Source organism: Anolis carolinensis, chromosome 3 (genome assembly GCF_035594765.1).
Source record: "Anolis carolinensis isolate JA03-04 chromosome 3, rAnoCar3.1.pri, whole genome shotgun sequence".
NCBI classification, from domain to species: Eukaryota; Metazoa; Chordata; class Lepidosauria; order Squamata; family Dactyloidae; genus Anolis; species Anolis carolinensis.
Window position 1 is genome coordinate 161584611 of NC_085843.1, and position 16358 is coordinate 161600968.

The 16358-nt window shown below is 38.3% G+C and overlaps 1 protein-coding gene across 3 annotated transcripts in view; it reads right to left on the reverse strand.

The window, feature by feature from the left end:
- Nucleotides 1-257: 257 nt before the first annotated feature.
- trub1 (TruB pseudouridine synthase family member 1) overlaps nucleotides 258-16358 on the reverse strand; it is a 58918-nt gene continuing 42817 nt past the window's right edge. The window contains exons 5-9 of one of the 3 annotated variants that reach the window (XR_010004445.1): nucleotides 15099-15171; nucleotides 12176-12315; nucleotides 8348-8404; nucleotides 3037-5629; nucleotides 258-1664 (exon numbers count right to left, since the gene is read on the reverse strand). Coding sequence is in view for 2 of the 3 variants with exons in the window: in XM_062975676.1 (XP_062831746.1) it covers nucleotides 5430-5629; nucleotides 8348-8404; nucleotides 12176-12315; nucleotides 15099-15171 (470 nt within the window). In the remaining variant the exon portion in view is untranslated. Of the gene's footprint in view, nucleotides 5630-8347; nucleotides 8405-12175; nucleotides 12316-15098; nucleotides 15172-16358 lie in introns of all 3 variants that reach the window. The other 2 variants (XM_062975676.1, XM_062975677.1) reach the window with 2 other exon arrangements.

Consider the following 16358-nt stretch of genomic DNA (forward strand, 5'->3'; position numbering starts at 1 on the left):
GTTCTTTTTCAAACACCCTGTACAGTATCCCCATCTCACCCCAGTATTTGTGGGCCTCCCTAGGTCTTTAGTTGGATGCTATGGCATTACTCCAGCCCAAATATAATAAAAAATATATGGCTCACTATTACACAGGCCAACACATTTTGGTGCCTCAAATGTTAGACCTGTTTCTGGTTATATTTGACCTTCTGATTCTAAAAATGGCATCAATTTTCATCTGCTCACCCACAGAAAATCATAATAACCATATCAAATAAACTAGATATTATTTATTTATTTATTATATTTATATACCACTTTTCTCACCCCTGGGGGGACTCAAAGCAGTTTACAACATATTAATGGCAAGAATTCAGTGCCAACACACATATAATAAAAAATCATAATAACTAGACACTGACATATAAATTAAAATAATTAAATCTATTAAACATAGGCATATACATCATTTAAACACCAAGATAAAACATTAAAACACCCTAATATAAATATTAAAATAACATGATCAAAAATCGTACACCATGTCCATTCTGATTATCATTGCACATATTTCCTCATTATGATGCGGTCTATTCAATACAATTTTCTGAACTAGTGCCCCAAATAACCCCAAGAACAGACCCAAAAACCAATACACCAAGATTGAGAAAGACAACAAAGAAATGGCTGTGGGACCAAGCTTTTGGCTAGTAAAGTAATGCAGTGCAAGAAATAAATAGGGAATGTGTGCAATTGGCCTCGGTTTACGATTTTAGATCACGTGATTTTAATGTTTATATTAGGTGTTTTAACTCTATGTCTTAATTTCTAAGTGTTGCTTATGTCTTATGTTTTAATGGTCTTAATGATTTTAATGCATAGATATATGTTTATTGTTTAGTTATTATGATTTGGTTTTTACATGTATATTTGACATTGAATTTTGCCATTACTATGTTGTAAACCATTCTGAGTCCCCCTATGGGTGAAGAAGCGATATAGAAATACAGTAAATAATAATATTAATACTAATACTAATTATTATTATTATTATACATTATTATGACACAGCAAACAAGATAGATATGCTGGATTTATTATTATAATTATTATAATTATTATAATTATTATAATTATTATAATTATTATAATTATTATAATTATTATAATTATTATCATTATTATTATTATTATTATTATTATTATTATTATTATTATTATTATTATTATTATGTTATCCATAGTTTCATATACCCATGGTGTGTGGGTATGGGTGTTTTTAAATACATGCTTTGTGAGTATGGAAGCCGTACTGTACAAGCCCAAATCTCATGTGAGAAAAAGCAAAGAAGTAAAAAGAAAGTAACTGTACCTAAAACAACTTGGCAGTAGTTTAAAAGAGAGAATAAAGAAAGAGTGTTAGATGACACCAGGTGAGACCAGCCATCTCTCTCTCCTGGAAATGAAGATGCACTTGGAAGAGAGTATTCTAGAAGGCAAAAGTACCTATCACAGATGGAACCACATTCCCTGCAGATATTCTCAGATCCAGTTCTGCTGCTGATGCATTCGGTATTGGCTGTTTTCCAGAGTCCTTTTTAAATCATCATCATTTGATATAGTATGCTGACTGCATCTTATTGGAGAAATCAGAGTCTGCAACTGTCATTCATGCCAACAATCTTATGAAATTTGAAAGACATTGCCAAGAGAAAAAAAAATTAGAAATGGGAGCACTGGACCAGAGAAGATTAACAATGCATTAATATCTATTTTTGGATCTCACTAAAATACAGACGACAGCTAATGGTAAAATGTGCTGAGAATTGAAAATAGTTTTGGCCCGAGGAATAGATTTTTTTTTTTACAAAAGTACCCAGAGTATTGCATTAAACTTGTCAGTTCTTTGGAAAGGAACTCTACTAGAAACTACAATCTTTAAATCCAGAAATGCATTTACATATATTCTTGAACCGTCAGTCTCAATGTGTGACACTACTAGAAAAGTACTGGCTGTATGTAATCACAGTTTTCCAAGCCATTGGCCTTTATCTTGTATGTACAGTAGAGTCTCACTTATCCAACAAACGAACCGACAGAACGTTGGATAAGGGAAAATGTTGGATAATAAGGAGGGATTAAGGAAAAGCCTATTAAACGTCAAATTATGTTATGATTTTACAAATTAAGCATCAAAACATCAAGTTTTACAACAAATCGACAAAAAAGCAGTTCAATAGATGGTAACGTTATGTAGTAATTACTGTATTTACGAATTTAGCACCAAAAAATTGCAATGTATTAAAATATTGACTACAAAAATAACTACTGAAAGGCAAACTGCATTGGATAATACAAAATGTTGGATAAGCGAAAGTTGGATAAGCGAGACTCTACTAATATGTCATCCAGAGTGCAAGATCAACCGAAGTATCACCACACAAAGTGGAAAGAAGAGAGGTTCTCTACATGTATTTTTGGATCAGAACTTTGAAAAGGCTGATGGTTATTTACCATCTAAACTATAACTCAGTTTCTAAATCAGAGGTGGATTTTTTTTTTTTTCGTGTCAGGAGCAACCGGAGTTGCTTCTGGAGTGAGAGAATTGGCTGTCTGCAAGGACGTTGCCCAGGGGACGTCCGGATGTTTTGATGTTTTATCATCCTTGTGGGAGGCTTCTCTCCCCGCATGGAGCTGGAGCTGATAGAGGGAGCTCATCCGCACTCTCCCCGGGTGGGATTCGAACCTGGCAGCTTTCAGGTCAGCAACCCAACCTTCAAGTTACGAGGTTTTTATCCCCTTGGCCACCAGGGGCTCCAGAGGTGGAAATTATAGAGCCCTTCATATATTGCTAGATAGCAGCTCCCAGAAAACCTAGCCAACACAATCAATGGACAGGATGGATGGAAGTTGCAGCTCAATAACATGTAACTGCAACCCAAATTCAAAAATTAGCAAAAGTAATTAAGAGATTTAACATTAAACTTTACTGGCCTTCTTGAGATTTAGACATGAAAAGGATAAATACAACCACTTAATAGTTCAAACCAACACCTGCATAGAAAAAGATGTTGATGGTAGTAGCTATCAATGAACATTCAAGTTGGCATCTAATTTTCTTTCAATACTTACATATTAAGCATAGTCATAATGACTTCAAGCATTCTAAATTCTATAGCATGCCATGTATGTTTCCCGTTTACAAAGTGCATTTATATGAGCTGCTTATTTACTAAAAATCTTCCTAAACCATTCTTGTTTGTGGCATACTCATGGGAAAATATTTCGTTTCTCTGGAGTGCAAACTGCCACAGCAGGCTATTGATCTTGTAGAAAATACAAAGCAGAAGAGTTATGATGCTTGGATCTGGTCAACTATTAAGAGCTGGAAGAAAACTTTGGAGATCAAGCAGTCCACCCCACTGATCAAAGCAGGGTCTTCAGAGGATACAGCTACAATATCCCTGACAAATGGCAATTCAGCCTCTGCTTAGGCATCCCTAGTAAAAAGAGGAAAGTTTGGTTAATTATCTTGTTAATGGAATGCAAGGCTGACTTTCCTGAATCAGACTGAAGAACCAGCTTGTAAAACAAATTCATCTTCCCAGTATCTGCTAATCAAAGCCGAACATCAACATGGGAAGCTTAATTCTTGGCTAAGACTGAAAGCAACCAACAAATACCTATAATTTTCCTGAACCAGGACACAGCGTGAAGGTACATAATGCAGAAATGTTGCTGAAACTTGGCTTCTGACAAGTTTCAGGGCTCAATTCAAGGTGAAAGTTATTACCTATAAAGCCCTATACGCTTCGGGTCCAACCTATCTTTGAGACCTTATCTCTTTCTATGAACCGGCACGGGCTTTGAGATCAGCAGGGAAGACCCTTCCCTCGCTCCCACCACCGTCTCAAGTGCAGTTGGTGGGGACAAGAGAGAGGGCCTTCTCTATGGTGACTCCCTGGCTCTGGAATACCCTCCCAAAAGAGATTAGGTTAGCCCCCACCCTTCAATCTTTCTAATCCAGCCTAAAAACATGGATTTTTAAACAGGCTTTTGACCTAGAGTAGGCTGAAATGGGCCCATATGAGGTTGATACTCTGGCACTTGAGCTATGATTTGATGGCAGCTAGTTTTATCTATAGATTTTCTGTATTGTAAAATTGTGCTATTTTGATTTTATGTTACAGTATATGCGTTGATAGTGGTTGTTATAATTTTATGTGATTTTTTAATACTCATGTACCGTTTTGTTATATGCCTTTGTAAGCTGCCCCGAGTCCCTTCGGGAAGATGGTGGTGGGATATAAATAAAGACTATTATTATTATGTTTCAGTATGCCCAGAATCTCCATCTTTATGTTTTTATATATTATGCAGATTTTTCTTTAGTATATTTTATTTTATATTATATAATTCTAATAAAAATATTTTAAAAGATTACTGCAGGAATGTTGCTGCAATCTGACACTCAAAATCCATTTGTCCAGCTTTTATTCACCATCCTCCTAATGCTGATGCTGCTAAAAGAAACCTCTAGCGAGCTGGAGGACCAGCATATACATAGTGATGGGCAGGTGTAAAAAGGCTTTGTGAAAAATGAGCTACTTTGCCAGAGGCTTTGTTAATGGAGGTATGCTGTACACGAGGTATTATTCATCCCTTTTAGATACACTGACAAGACGTATCTAGGGAAAGATCAGTGTTCCCATTAATAATGTTACAAAGAGATATGTACATAAACTCATATTAAAATATCTGGCATTTATTTTTTTCAAACATACATGAACATTATTCATACTTTCAACAGACCTAGAATGAAGGTTGGAAGAAAAAAAAGTGAAAAAGTAGAAGACTGGAAGAAAGGCAGTCCCAGTTCCTCCCATATAACTGCATAAATATATATGGATAAATATACAGTTATATGCCAATGCCTTCAATGAAAATTGTGAGGCTATTTTGTATGACTCAAATATATTTTCCAAAAATTGCTATCATTACTGGACTTCATGAATTTTTATTGTACCATTTACCCTACAATCTTCTTATAAACTCTTTTTATTCCATTTCAACATTTCAAACTGCCTTATTTCCCTTGAAAAGCAGAATGCAAGTATTGGCAAAAACATGGACCCGAGATCAAATTAAAGAACAATGTCCTACAAGCCCCTTTCAAGGGTATAGCGATGACCCTGCTTCCCTGACAAATACGTTTACAATGCGACACAGACATTATGGGATGAAATAAATGCTGGACATCTTCCTATGTCTCTCAACACAAGCAGGAGAGCTAGAAAGGCATTGTTTCCATTGCACTGCAATTTGTCATCCTCTACGCACAGGAGTGTAAATTTACGAGGGAAGACAAGACAATCCCAGAGCAATCTGAAAACGTCTCAGTCATTCAGTCTTTTTCCTTGACCTGACTTATCACTTATCTTCACAGCTCACACAGAATGTTCTTCAGACAGCTCTGTCTTTAATTTTTTACGAGATGGTTCTTCCTGGAGAAGAAGCATGCAACGCTCCAGGGACTGGCCGATTTCACCAATTGTCCATTTGTCCTCAGAAAGTGCATGCTCTTCCAGTGTAAATGGTCCCTGTTTGGTTCGGGTCAGTTCCTGCACAGTGGCACAGGAAGACAGCTCTAAAGCATTAAAGAAAAAGAGGGAAAACAAAAACACAAATATGAAAGAGCATATCAACATTTAACAAGACCATAAACACCATTCCAACAGAAAAAAATATTAATGTGATATTAATTAAGCGTAGTATTTCATAAAATCATAGAATAGTAGAGTTGGAAGAGACCTCATGGGCCATCCAGTCCAGCTAAGAAGCAGGGGGTTAAATTGCAAACCTGAGGGTAGGGAACTGTTTTGTTGTTCTTTACTAGTAAAGCACAACATATAGTAATGAAGCTATACACATATATAGTGGTAATCATTATCGTCATTATCATGTGTATAATACTCAACATGCATATCATCATCATCATCATCATCATCATCATCATCATTTAATTACTTATTAATCGCCCTCCATCCACGATGCTCTAGGCGATTTACAAGATAAAATTGTAAAGGATAAAAATACATACATACAAATATTGATAAAATTAACATAGATTAAAAGCTCTAGTAAAGAGCCAGGTCTTGAGTGCTAGGGTAAAAGGCCCTAACTCACGCATGGCTCTCATATAGGGCGGCAAGGCATTCCATAAGGCAGGGGCAGAAATAGAAAAAGCTCTGTGTCTGGTCCTTTCCAAGTGCACTTCTCTAGGACCCGGTACATAAAGTAAGTCTCGTTGGGATCGTCGTTGCGACCTCCAATGATGGGAGAAGGAGAGACGGTCCCTAAGGTACGATGGGCCCTGGCCGTAAAGAATTTTAAAGATCAGAACTAGCATCTTATATAGACCACGGTAATCAGCATATAATTAACTGGAACCAGTCCTAGTCATGCCTAAAGCAGAAACGCTGGAATGAATAAAATTTAAGTTAGATATTACTAAAATAAACCATTGATGTCAAGGGGTCTACTCTAAGCCTGACTAAATTTGAATCCAACCCACTATTTTGATGGAGGGAGCTAGGCTAGCATTCTTCTTTCCTTAAGCCAGTGGTTCTCAACCTGTGGGTACCCAGGTGTTTTGGCCTTCAACTCCCAGAAATCCTAACAGCTGGTAAACTGGCTGGGATTTCTGGGAGTTGTAGGCCAAAACACCTGAGGGCCCACAGGCTGAAAACCTCTGATCTACACTGTAAAGTTAATGCAGTTTGACACCACTTTAACTGATATGGTTCAATGCTGTGAAATTATGAGAATATGTTTTAATCCCTTTTTGAACACCTGGATGGGAGTATGCTAATTCTGATACTACATGTCTTCGATTCTAAGACATACTTTTCTCCTATATAAACATCTCTAAAAATGGGGTGCATCTTAGAATTGCAGATGTAGCTCATGTATTTTAGTTGGTGTTGTTGGTACTGAAATTAGGTGCGTCTTACAATCACGGTAAATTTACAATTTACGGTATTAGCCACAGTGAGTCTGGCACCAACAACAACGGACAACTGCTGGAATATTTTCTGTTTATGTTTTCTGTAGTTAAGCCAAAGGTCCCCAAACTAAGGCCCGTGGGACAGATGCAGCCCTCCAAGGTCATTTACCTGGCCCCTGTCCTAAACTTTAGACTAAGGGTTGACCTAAGTCTGAAACGACTTGAAGGTACACAACAGCAATCCTAATTTTGGACTATTTCATCATAATACGGCCCCCCAACAGTCTGAGGGACCGTGAACTGGCCCTCCACTTAAAAATTTTGAGGACCCCTGAATTAAGCTGTGAAAAGGGGTGGACCTCAGGCAATGTATCTGCCTTACAGTGATCATACTGGATGAAGTACTACCACATAAAATTGCTCGTACAATTTTTTAAATATTTTAATTATGTCTATTTTAAATCATGACTTGTTTTAATTTGTTTTAAATGCATTCTTTGATGTCTTAGCTGTTGATTTTATGATATTATATGATTGTATTGGGCTTGCCCCCGTGTGAGCCGCTCCGAGTTCCTGTTGGGGAGATGGAGGCAGCATACAAAAATAAAATTATTATTATTATTATTATTATTATTATTATTATTATTATTATTATTATTACTACTACAAATTTCATTTCTGGTCAAAATGTGAACTGATTATGTGGTTGCAAAAGGGGGACATAATACAAACAAAGTCATGATATCAGTTTTAAGATAAGACTTTATGAATGCTGGTGTAAACTTAAGAGTTGAAACACTGAAAAGAATGAGATTTAAAGAAGTAGTATGAAGAATAAGTTCCATTTATTTCAAAGGGTTACTTGAATTGAGTCTAACACTGGATTGAGCCAACAAATTCTCACCATAGACTTTACAGAGAAGAACAATCTTGGTTTTACCTTTCTCATCTGATTGGGATGAAAATCGGGGGGGGGGGGGGGAATTGTATTCCATCCTCCTAATATTGTGGTTGATCCACTACTTTACTACTGCCCTTACAGAATTCCTTTATAGCAGTGGTTCTCAACCTGGGGTCCCCAGAGGTTTTTGGCCTGCAACTCCCAGAAACTCCCAAAACAGTTTACCAGCTGTTAGGATTTCTGGGAGTTGAAGGACAAAAACATCTGGGGACCCCAGGTTGAGAACCACTGCTTTATAGCCATTTCAGTCAAGTTACTATGAATTGCATTAAAGCCAAAATCACAGCAAAATGTTCAAGAGCTTTAGACCATATATCTGGCACTGCAGTACTGAAAACAAAAATTGTTGTCTGTCAACAAGAGCATACACTCCAGAGTGATGTGCTTTGTGTGCCTACCTCTGCCAATGTCGTTGACCAAGCTTCTGACATAAAAGCCACCGCCACATTCAACATCTGGAATATTAACAGCGACATGGTAAATTGCCAGTGAAGTGCAAAATCTACTTTACATAGAAATGTAAAAGTGCACTAAGCAAACAAGAGAGTGATTAAAATATTTATGGGTTGTAATATAAATTATTCATCCTGGTAACATATGTGCGGGTGAGATTGCAGGCGGGCAAAAAGAAGAAAGCAAACAGAAATAAAATGCACCACTTCATCCATCATTCACCTTATAACTAATAGCTTCAGGATAGCAGTAAGTAGTTCAAGCCCTTTGTTTAGAGCAGAAAGGAAGGAGATGCCACATGATGTCATAATATTTATCGGTTGGTGATTGTGGAAGTTATTTTAATGTGCCGGCAAAAACCAACTATGAATGTTTTAAACCACTGATTTCGATGCCTGTGCCCAGCATCCATAATCCAATAAGGGGACAAGACATTTTCAAATTGACATCTCTTTTGTCACCCTGCCCACTGTAGATGGTTGCAAGTCATTGAAGCAATGAAATTACACAGTCCACTGAAACAGTTCGTACATTCAGCTTGCCAAACAAAGGTGCAAATTAAATGGCTAGCTTTATGAACTAGTGTTTATGATACATTAAATGTGCAAAGTTGTTTAGCTTCACTAGAAGACAACGAGCTCCATCCCACCCTGGAGTTAAGGCAAGCTACCAAAACATCCATTTTATAAAGGTTGAAAAACTGACTGACTTTGCCAGCACCCTTGTTGCTTCCAATCCTGCGAAAACTTTGCAACAGTGGTCTTTGTTGCTTGTTCTATTCTTCCTGGTTCCAATAAGATCTGGACAATCCAGATATGTTTTCATAAATATTCTCAAACATGGTCTGTAATAGGAGTGGGGAATCTTTGGCCTTACAGATTTTTTGGACTACAACTCTGACTGTTCCTTATCACTAGTTACCTAGATGAAGCAAGAATTTAGCCCCATGTTACCTTTATGGCTGTAGGGTTGTAGCTTGGATCTCCAATCCCTAGCAGTCCCCAGTGATAAGTTTCCCTTAGGATTGGATTGCCATTAATTCAAAAATCACTTGAAGACACACAACTTAAATCAATAACTATGTGATTGATCTTAGTTTTTTCTAATTTGCATAAAGATTGTTCGTATGTCTCTGATATCAAGTGTGACTATGCTCTGTTTCCCCAAAAGTAAGACAGAGTCTTATATTAATTTTTGCCCCAAAAGATGTGTTAAGGCTTCTTTTCAGGGGCAGTCTTATTTTTCCAAATTGACTTTTCAAATGAACTATATCTAGGGTTTATTTTTGAAATAGGGCTTATATTTTGAGGATCCTCAGAAATGCTGAAAAACCATGAGAGGTCTTATTTTCAGGGTAGGTATTATTTTTGGGGAAACAGGGTAGTCTAGTGGTGACAATTCTGTATTGTCCTCATTGAGCCATGAATCTCAATGGTTGTCTTGAAACAGTCATTCTCTCACAAACTGGGTTGCAGAGACAATAATGTAGGGAGAAGATCTGCCTTAAGCTCAGTGGGGGTGGGGCGAAGGCAAGATACAAATGTTTCAAATTAAATAAAGAATTCTGGAGACACCAGGGTTCTGGGTTCTTTTATTTACCCTTAGCAATTGTTATATTACATTATTACATCTACTATAACACTAATATAGCTGACACCATCCAGAGAGAAATGTGTGAAAATAAATACTTGTTCCACCCAAATATTTGAACAGGCACAGAACTGAGAAAAGTTATTTTTTGGAGCAGAATCTCCACCAGCCAAGCTTGTTGAAACTTTCTAGGAGTTGCTATCTAAAAGTTTAATGGGAACAAGGGTTGAGGGAGGGATGAAAAAAATGAATGTGATCAAGAACAATGATGTATAATTAAAAGTTGTTTTCAATTGGAAACAAAGAGTAAATGGATTTTTGCAAAAAATCTAAAAAAAAGAGAGAGAGAGAGAAAAGGAACATAATGTAGCTGTCAATGTTATGAAGCAGTAAGAAATATAGTTATGTTTGTAATCATGAGCAAGATATCTTTGGACTACCGAGTATGGGAGACTTGAAGAAAGAGACTGCACAGTCAAGAAAATGGAGTGAATACAGTCGCCAAGGACAATATTTAGTACTGACTAGCAGTGGTTCTCAACCAGGGGTCCCCAGATGTTTTTGGCCTGCAACTCCCAGAAATCCCAGCCAGTTTACCAGCTGTTAGGATTTCTGGGTGTTGCGGGCCAAAAACATCTGAGGACCCCAAGTTGAGAACTACTGGGCTATAGGGTTGGACTGGGATATAATAAAATAATCTGAGAAGGATCTAAGCAATAAGAGAGGTGGGAAGAATTATTTTGGAGGAAGAGCTGAGATTCTTGTTTCAATATATGTATTTCACCTTACAGACTGGCTCACATTTAGCTGAATACAGGAGTAGCCCATTTTGTATGGGAGAATGATTTGTGCTCTATATTTCACCCAAATCAGAGATCTTAAATTTGTTCTGGATACAAGGCAGATTCCCACTCTGATGTGAAAGGTTTCCTAGATGCAGGGCTCTGTGTAATGCCTTTCCTAATAGTATTGATATATTTCTTTATGTGGCTGGGAAGGGAGGAGAAAGAAAGGAAAGTGAGCCATGGACACTCATCTGGTGGCATTCCAGGGTAGCTTTGATTCTCTCCTTACTTTACAAACCCAAATAATCCTACAGCTGGCTCTGGGAAGCTTTTCCATCAAGGTGGAGGCACAGTTGGTAAAATTTGCCACAATTATCTCTGATCAGAAATAACACAAGACGTTGTCATATTGGAGTGAGAAGGGTGGGGTTATTCTCTGATATATATTGCTCTTACAGTAGAGTCTCACTTATCCAACACTCGCTTATCCAACGTTCTGGATTATCCAACACATTTTTGTAGTCAATGTTTTCAATACATCGTGATATCTTGGTGCTAAATTCATAAATACAGTAATTACTACATAGCATTACTGCGTATTGAACTACTTTTTCTGTCAAATTTATTTTATAACATGATGTTTTGGTGCTTAATTTGTAAAATCATAACCTAATTTGATGTTTAATAGGCTTTTCCTTAATCCCTCATTATCCAACTTATTCGCTTATCCAACATTCTGCTGGCCCGTTTATGTACTTTCACTCTGCTTTGTTCTTAATTGGAGGCTTTTAAGCAGAGGCTGGATGGCCATCTGTCGGGGGTGCTTTGAATGCGATTTCCTGCTTCTTGGCAGGGGGTTGGACTAGATGGCCCATGAGGTCTCTTCCAACTCTACTATTCTATGATTCTATAAGCTTCAATAAGATGAGAACATCGCCCTACTCTGAAATGCCCTGGACCCAGGCATGGAGCTGGGGGGGGGGGGGGGCAGGGGGGCTTGAGGGGCTTCAACCCCCCTCCCCAAAATTCTCAGAGTGGTCCATGAGAAGGCCTTACATTTATTATTTAAACTGTTATGTTTATTCATATCATGATTTGATTACCATGCTCAATCTATCCCATATGCATGGGGGTATTGGGATAATGATACAAAAGGTTTGCTGGGTAGATCCTCTCTCACTCAGACTCAGCCCTCCCCCCCCCCCCCCCCCCCGAATCAAAATCCTGGCTATGGGCCTGCCTGGACCCTTTGTGGACAGGCTGCATATAGTTACATTAGGGCTACGATCTGAATGTTATCTCCCCATTTTAAAACATTCAATGGATTTTTTTTTGAAAGTGTGAAGACACACTGAACTTACATAAAAACAGAGTAAAATACATGCTTTTGACTCTTACCAATTGTGAACAAAGGTGGCTTGAAGTTTTCAAGAGTGAGATTGTAGACCACAACTGGCCTCGCAGGCTTTGCTTCCACCAATTCTCCTTTCTTAACGAGAGTTGACAGTCTCTGTCCACCTTTCTTCAGGGCAGAATAGCTGATTTGTTGATGAGAGCACACAAGGAGAAATTATTAATTTCATGAGAAAACAAATTTGAGATGCTGGGAGAGTAATTAATCCTCCTTACCCTTTGCACTTCTAAATTTGTGTTGTTTCCAAATATGCTCACCAAAATAATAAATACTAAAGAGGGTCAGTGTGATATAGTGGTCTGAATGCTGAATTAGGGACTCTGATGAACCAGAGTCGAAATCCCTGCTCAGTGATGGAAACTCCCTGGTCAAGTCACACTCTCACAACCTCAAAGGAAGGAAATGGCGAACTCTCGCTGAACAAATCTTGCTAAGAAACCCCAGTGATATGTTTTCCTTAGGATTGCCATTACTTCAAAAAATCACTTGAAGACACACAACACGCTGAACCATTCAACAGCAGAATACACTATCTTGCACGGTAATGGGGCCATCTTCTCTGGAGGTTTTTAAACAGATGCTGGATGGCGAACGGGATTGTTTTGGTTGTGCGCTCCTGCATGACAGGGGATAAGACTGGACGGCGCTTGTGGTCTTCCAACTCTATGATTTTAACTAATTAAAGGCAACGTTGTCAAAGGCTTTCATGGCCAGAATTACTGGGTTGTTGTGCATTTTCCGGGCAGTATGGTCATGTTCTTTCACCATTTGGAGCAATGGAGAAGAACTCAACAAGTTTCTGGACCACCTCAACAGCATCCACCCAAACATCCAATTCACCATGGAAAAAAGAAAATGAAGGAAAACTGCCATTTCTAGATGTTCTAGTCATCTGCAAAACCAATCAACAATTGGGCCACACAGTTTACAGAAAACCTACACACATGGATAGATACCTTTTAAAAAAAACTCCAACCATCACCCAAGTCAAGAAAGAAGCACAATCAAAGCCCTGGTAGAACATGCACAAAGAATATGCACACCTCACCTCCTCCAAGGTGAACTAAACCACCTAAATAGGGGCTCTACAAGCCAATGAGTACTTCACCACAGGCGTTAGAAGAGCCGCAAGGCCGAAAACAAGCCACAAGAGTAAAGACCCAGAGGAAAAGTGTTCTTACCATACAACAAGGTAACCACTGCATGGGAAAGCTGATGAAGAAACACAACCTATAAACTATCTACAGAAAATCCAACAAATGCTCTCATCTCTGCAGGAGTTTACCGGATACCATGCAGCTGTGGACAAGTCTATATAGGGAGCACCCAAACTCGAATCAAGGAACATGAAAGGCACTGCAGATTAATTCAAGCAGAGAAGTCAGCCATAGCAGAGCACTTGATGAACCAACCTGGACACAGTATATTATTTGAGAACACAGAAATGCTGTACCTCACTAACAACTATCATGTCAAACTACGCAGAGAAGCCACTGAAATCCACAAATATGTGAACAATTTCAACAGAAAGGAGGAGACCATGAAAATGAACAAAATCTGGCTACCAGTATTAAAAAAAACTCTAAAATCAGAACAGTAAATAAAGAACAACACATTGAAAACAGAGGAATTCCAAACATGAATCAATCAGGGGCAGCTAACACCTCAGAACAAAGGATTCCCCCAGGCAGGAATGAAGCTTACAAGGCCATTAATGCTAATCAAGGTGATTAATCATAACATTCACACTGGCCTCCAACAGACAAGAGTTCTTTCTCCCACCCTGGATATTATTCCACAGATATATAAACCTCCCTTCCTGCCATTGATGTGGACGAAATGTCAGGAGAGAATGCTTATGAAACATGGCCATACAGCCCGGAAAATGCACAACAACCCAGTAATTAAAGGCAAATACTGTAACAAATGAATAACAATATAAACATTATGTTACTATGAGTGTATACTGTTATTATGATAAAATATATTGCCTGATAAAGGAGGAGATAAAACGGCATCCCAATCAATAACTGTGCTTGGCAGGATATTCCTTTTTATCTCCATTTATGAGGATTAGAGTTGTTTTTCAGCAGGGTTGGTTTTAAGTTTTAATTCGGAAGCTTATTACAACAAGGGCACTGCACCACTCATGGTTGCTTCTGTGCCTACTGGGCTCCCAGGGATACCTTAATGCTTTCATAATGTAAAAGTTTCAACTTTCAAGTCCACTCTTAACAGTTTTTTTTTAGAAACGCTAACCAAATAATACACAGAAGTAGGATATCAAGTAAAGCCTCTTGCTTTACTTGATATTCTCAAGCCTCAAGTAAAACTAAGAGAAACACATAAGTCAATCCTTGATGAAAGACAGCTACCATATGGCTCACCACTTCCCTGGATTAATGTGACCCATTGCGACGAAGAGATTCATAATGGAACTAGCAAATAAAGACAAGCAAGATTTCTCTTGCCAAACACTCTTTGGAAATGCAAAGTACAGTATGCGTGATCAGTATGTCACACTTAACTTCCATCAGGAAAAAATGCCAACCTCTTTCACAAGACTCCCTGCTTCTGGTATACATATGCCTCATGAAAGCAACACTGGCCAATGAATAAGGCCATTTCATTTTGTCATATGTATTCCAGGCAAGTGAAACATTCACTTCAGCAATGATCAACAGTTTTTAAAATGCAGTCCAAAATAGCCAACAAGGGCCACTAGCATGCACTGTTTACGTCAATGTCACTCTTGGCTCTGAGTCTGTCAAGTTAATTCATTCTTTTTCAAGCTTCCTTATCTTGCCAGCTTTCTGCCATACGAAGGTCATTTTCTATTGCCAGCAGAATTTCTTCCGCAAGCAGGTTTTCCAACAAGCTAGTTAGTTTTAAAATCAAAGTACTTACAGTGGGGGGACCTGCATGATATTCCCCGTGAACTTCTGCAGGACATTCTCGAGATCCTCTTTTGTGATCTGATCTGTCAAAAAAGGGACAAGCATACACATGTGCTCCATATTGGTTCACCATACAGCAGCTTTACACAATAGTGTAAAGAAACAATTAGCAGTATTGTTGTGGATTTTATATTAAAGCCAAGCCAAAAAAAACCCCAACAACCCAAGACTTACTCTTGCAAGAGTAGAAGGATGGGGAAGAGGGAAATAAATATAGGCTCTGAGTGAGCTAGTTGGTTCTTGCTGCTTATTATACCAAGATCTGTGCAGTTTATAGCCAATATACCACAGTTTGCAACTACTGCTCTGACTGATTAGCAGAAGTCAACCCGGCACATTTCAGATGGTGTCAGGACTAGTAATCATCTCTAGTCAATTCCAGGAAAAGTCAGGCAGTTTCCCTTAGAATTTAAGTAAGACAGAACAGCAGGGGTGTGTATATTCTTCCCTTGCCCTTTCGCTTACACCATCTCATGTTCAGTCATTCATAGATCATTCCTGACAATCTTGAAAAAGTGGAGGTGGGGGAAAATCTGTCTGCCTAAATTTCGACTGTAAAAATGATTGAGCGGGTTCAGATGCAGCAGGGACTATAGGGAGAGCAAGAAGTGAAAGTGTTTTGTGTTTTCCGTCTCCTGGTTTCCCTGCAATCCCATAAAAGAAAAGCACAAATGCAGAAACATTTTGTGTAAGAAACTGTATATCAAGGAGGAATGAGAAGCAGAAAGTCCCATTTTGTCTATCACCAGTGATTTACCGCCACATCCAATACTAATAAAGTCCAAATGCTAGGCAGGCTGAATAGTACAACAGTCAGAGCACTGTACCAAGACTGAAGATACCTGGATTCAGGTCCACTTCAACTATGATGTTCAACATCATAAAGTTTCCACATCAAGATTGGGCTGCTGCTTGATTTCTGCTCTAATTTGAACACTCTTTTTAAGACTGCAAAAAAAATCTTCCTCTTTCAAATTATAATGCATGCAAACACCATCTCCTTCATGATATGCAAAACAGAAGGGGCAAAATGGCTAAAAATACTCATAACAAAAATTCCATTTCTTATTAAAGAGGTTGTAAAGGAAGGTATTGAGTAACTTGAGTAAGAAATCCACAACTATCTCAATTCATGTGTTTCATACATACAGCATCGAATCCAATATACAAAATCATTCCTACCAAAAGGCAGCTCAAACTAATCACAAAC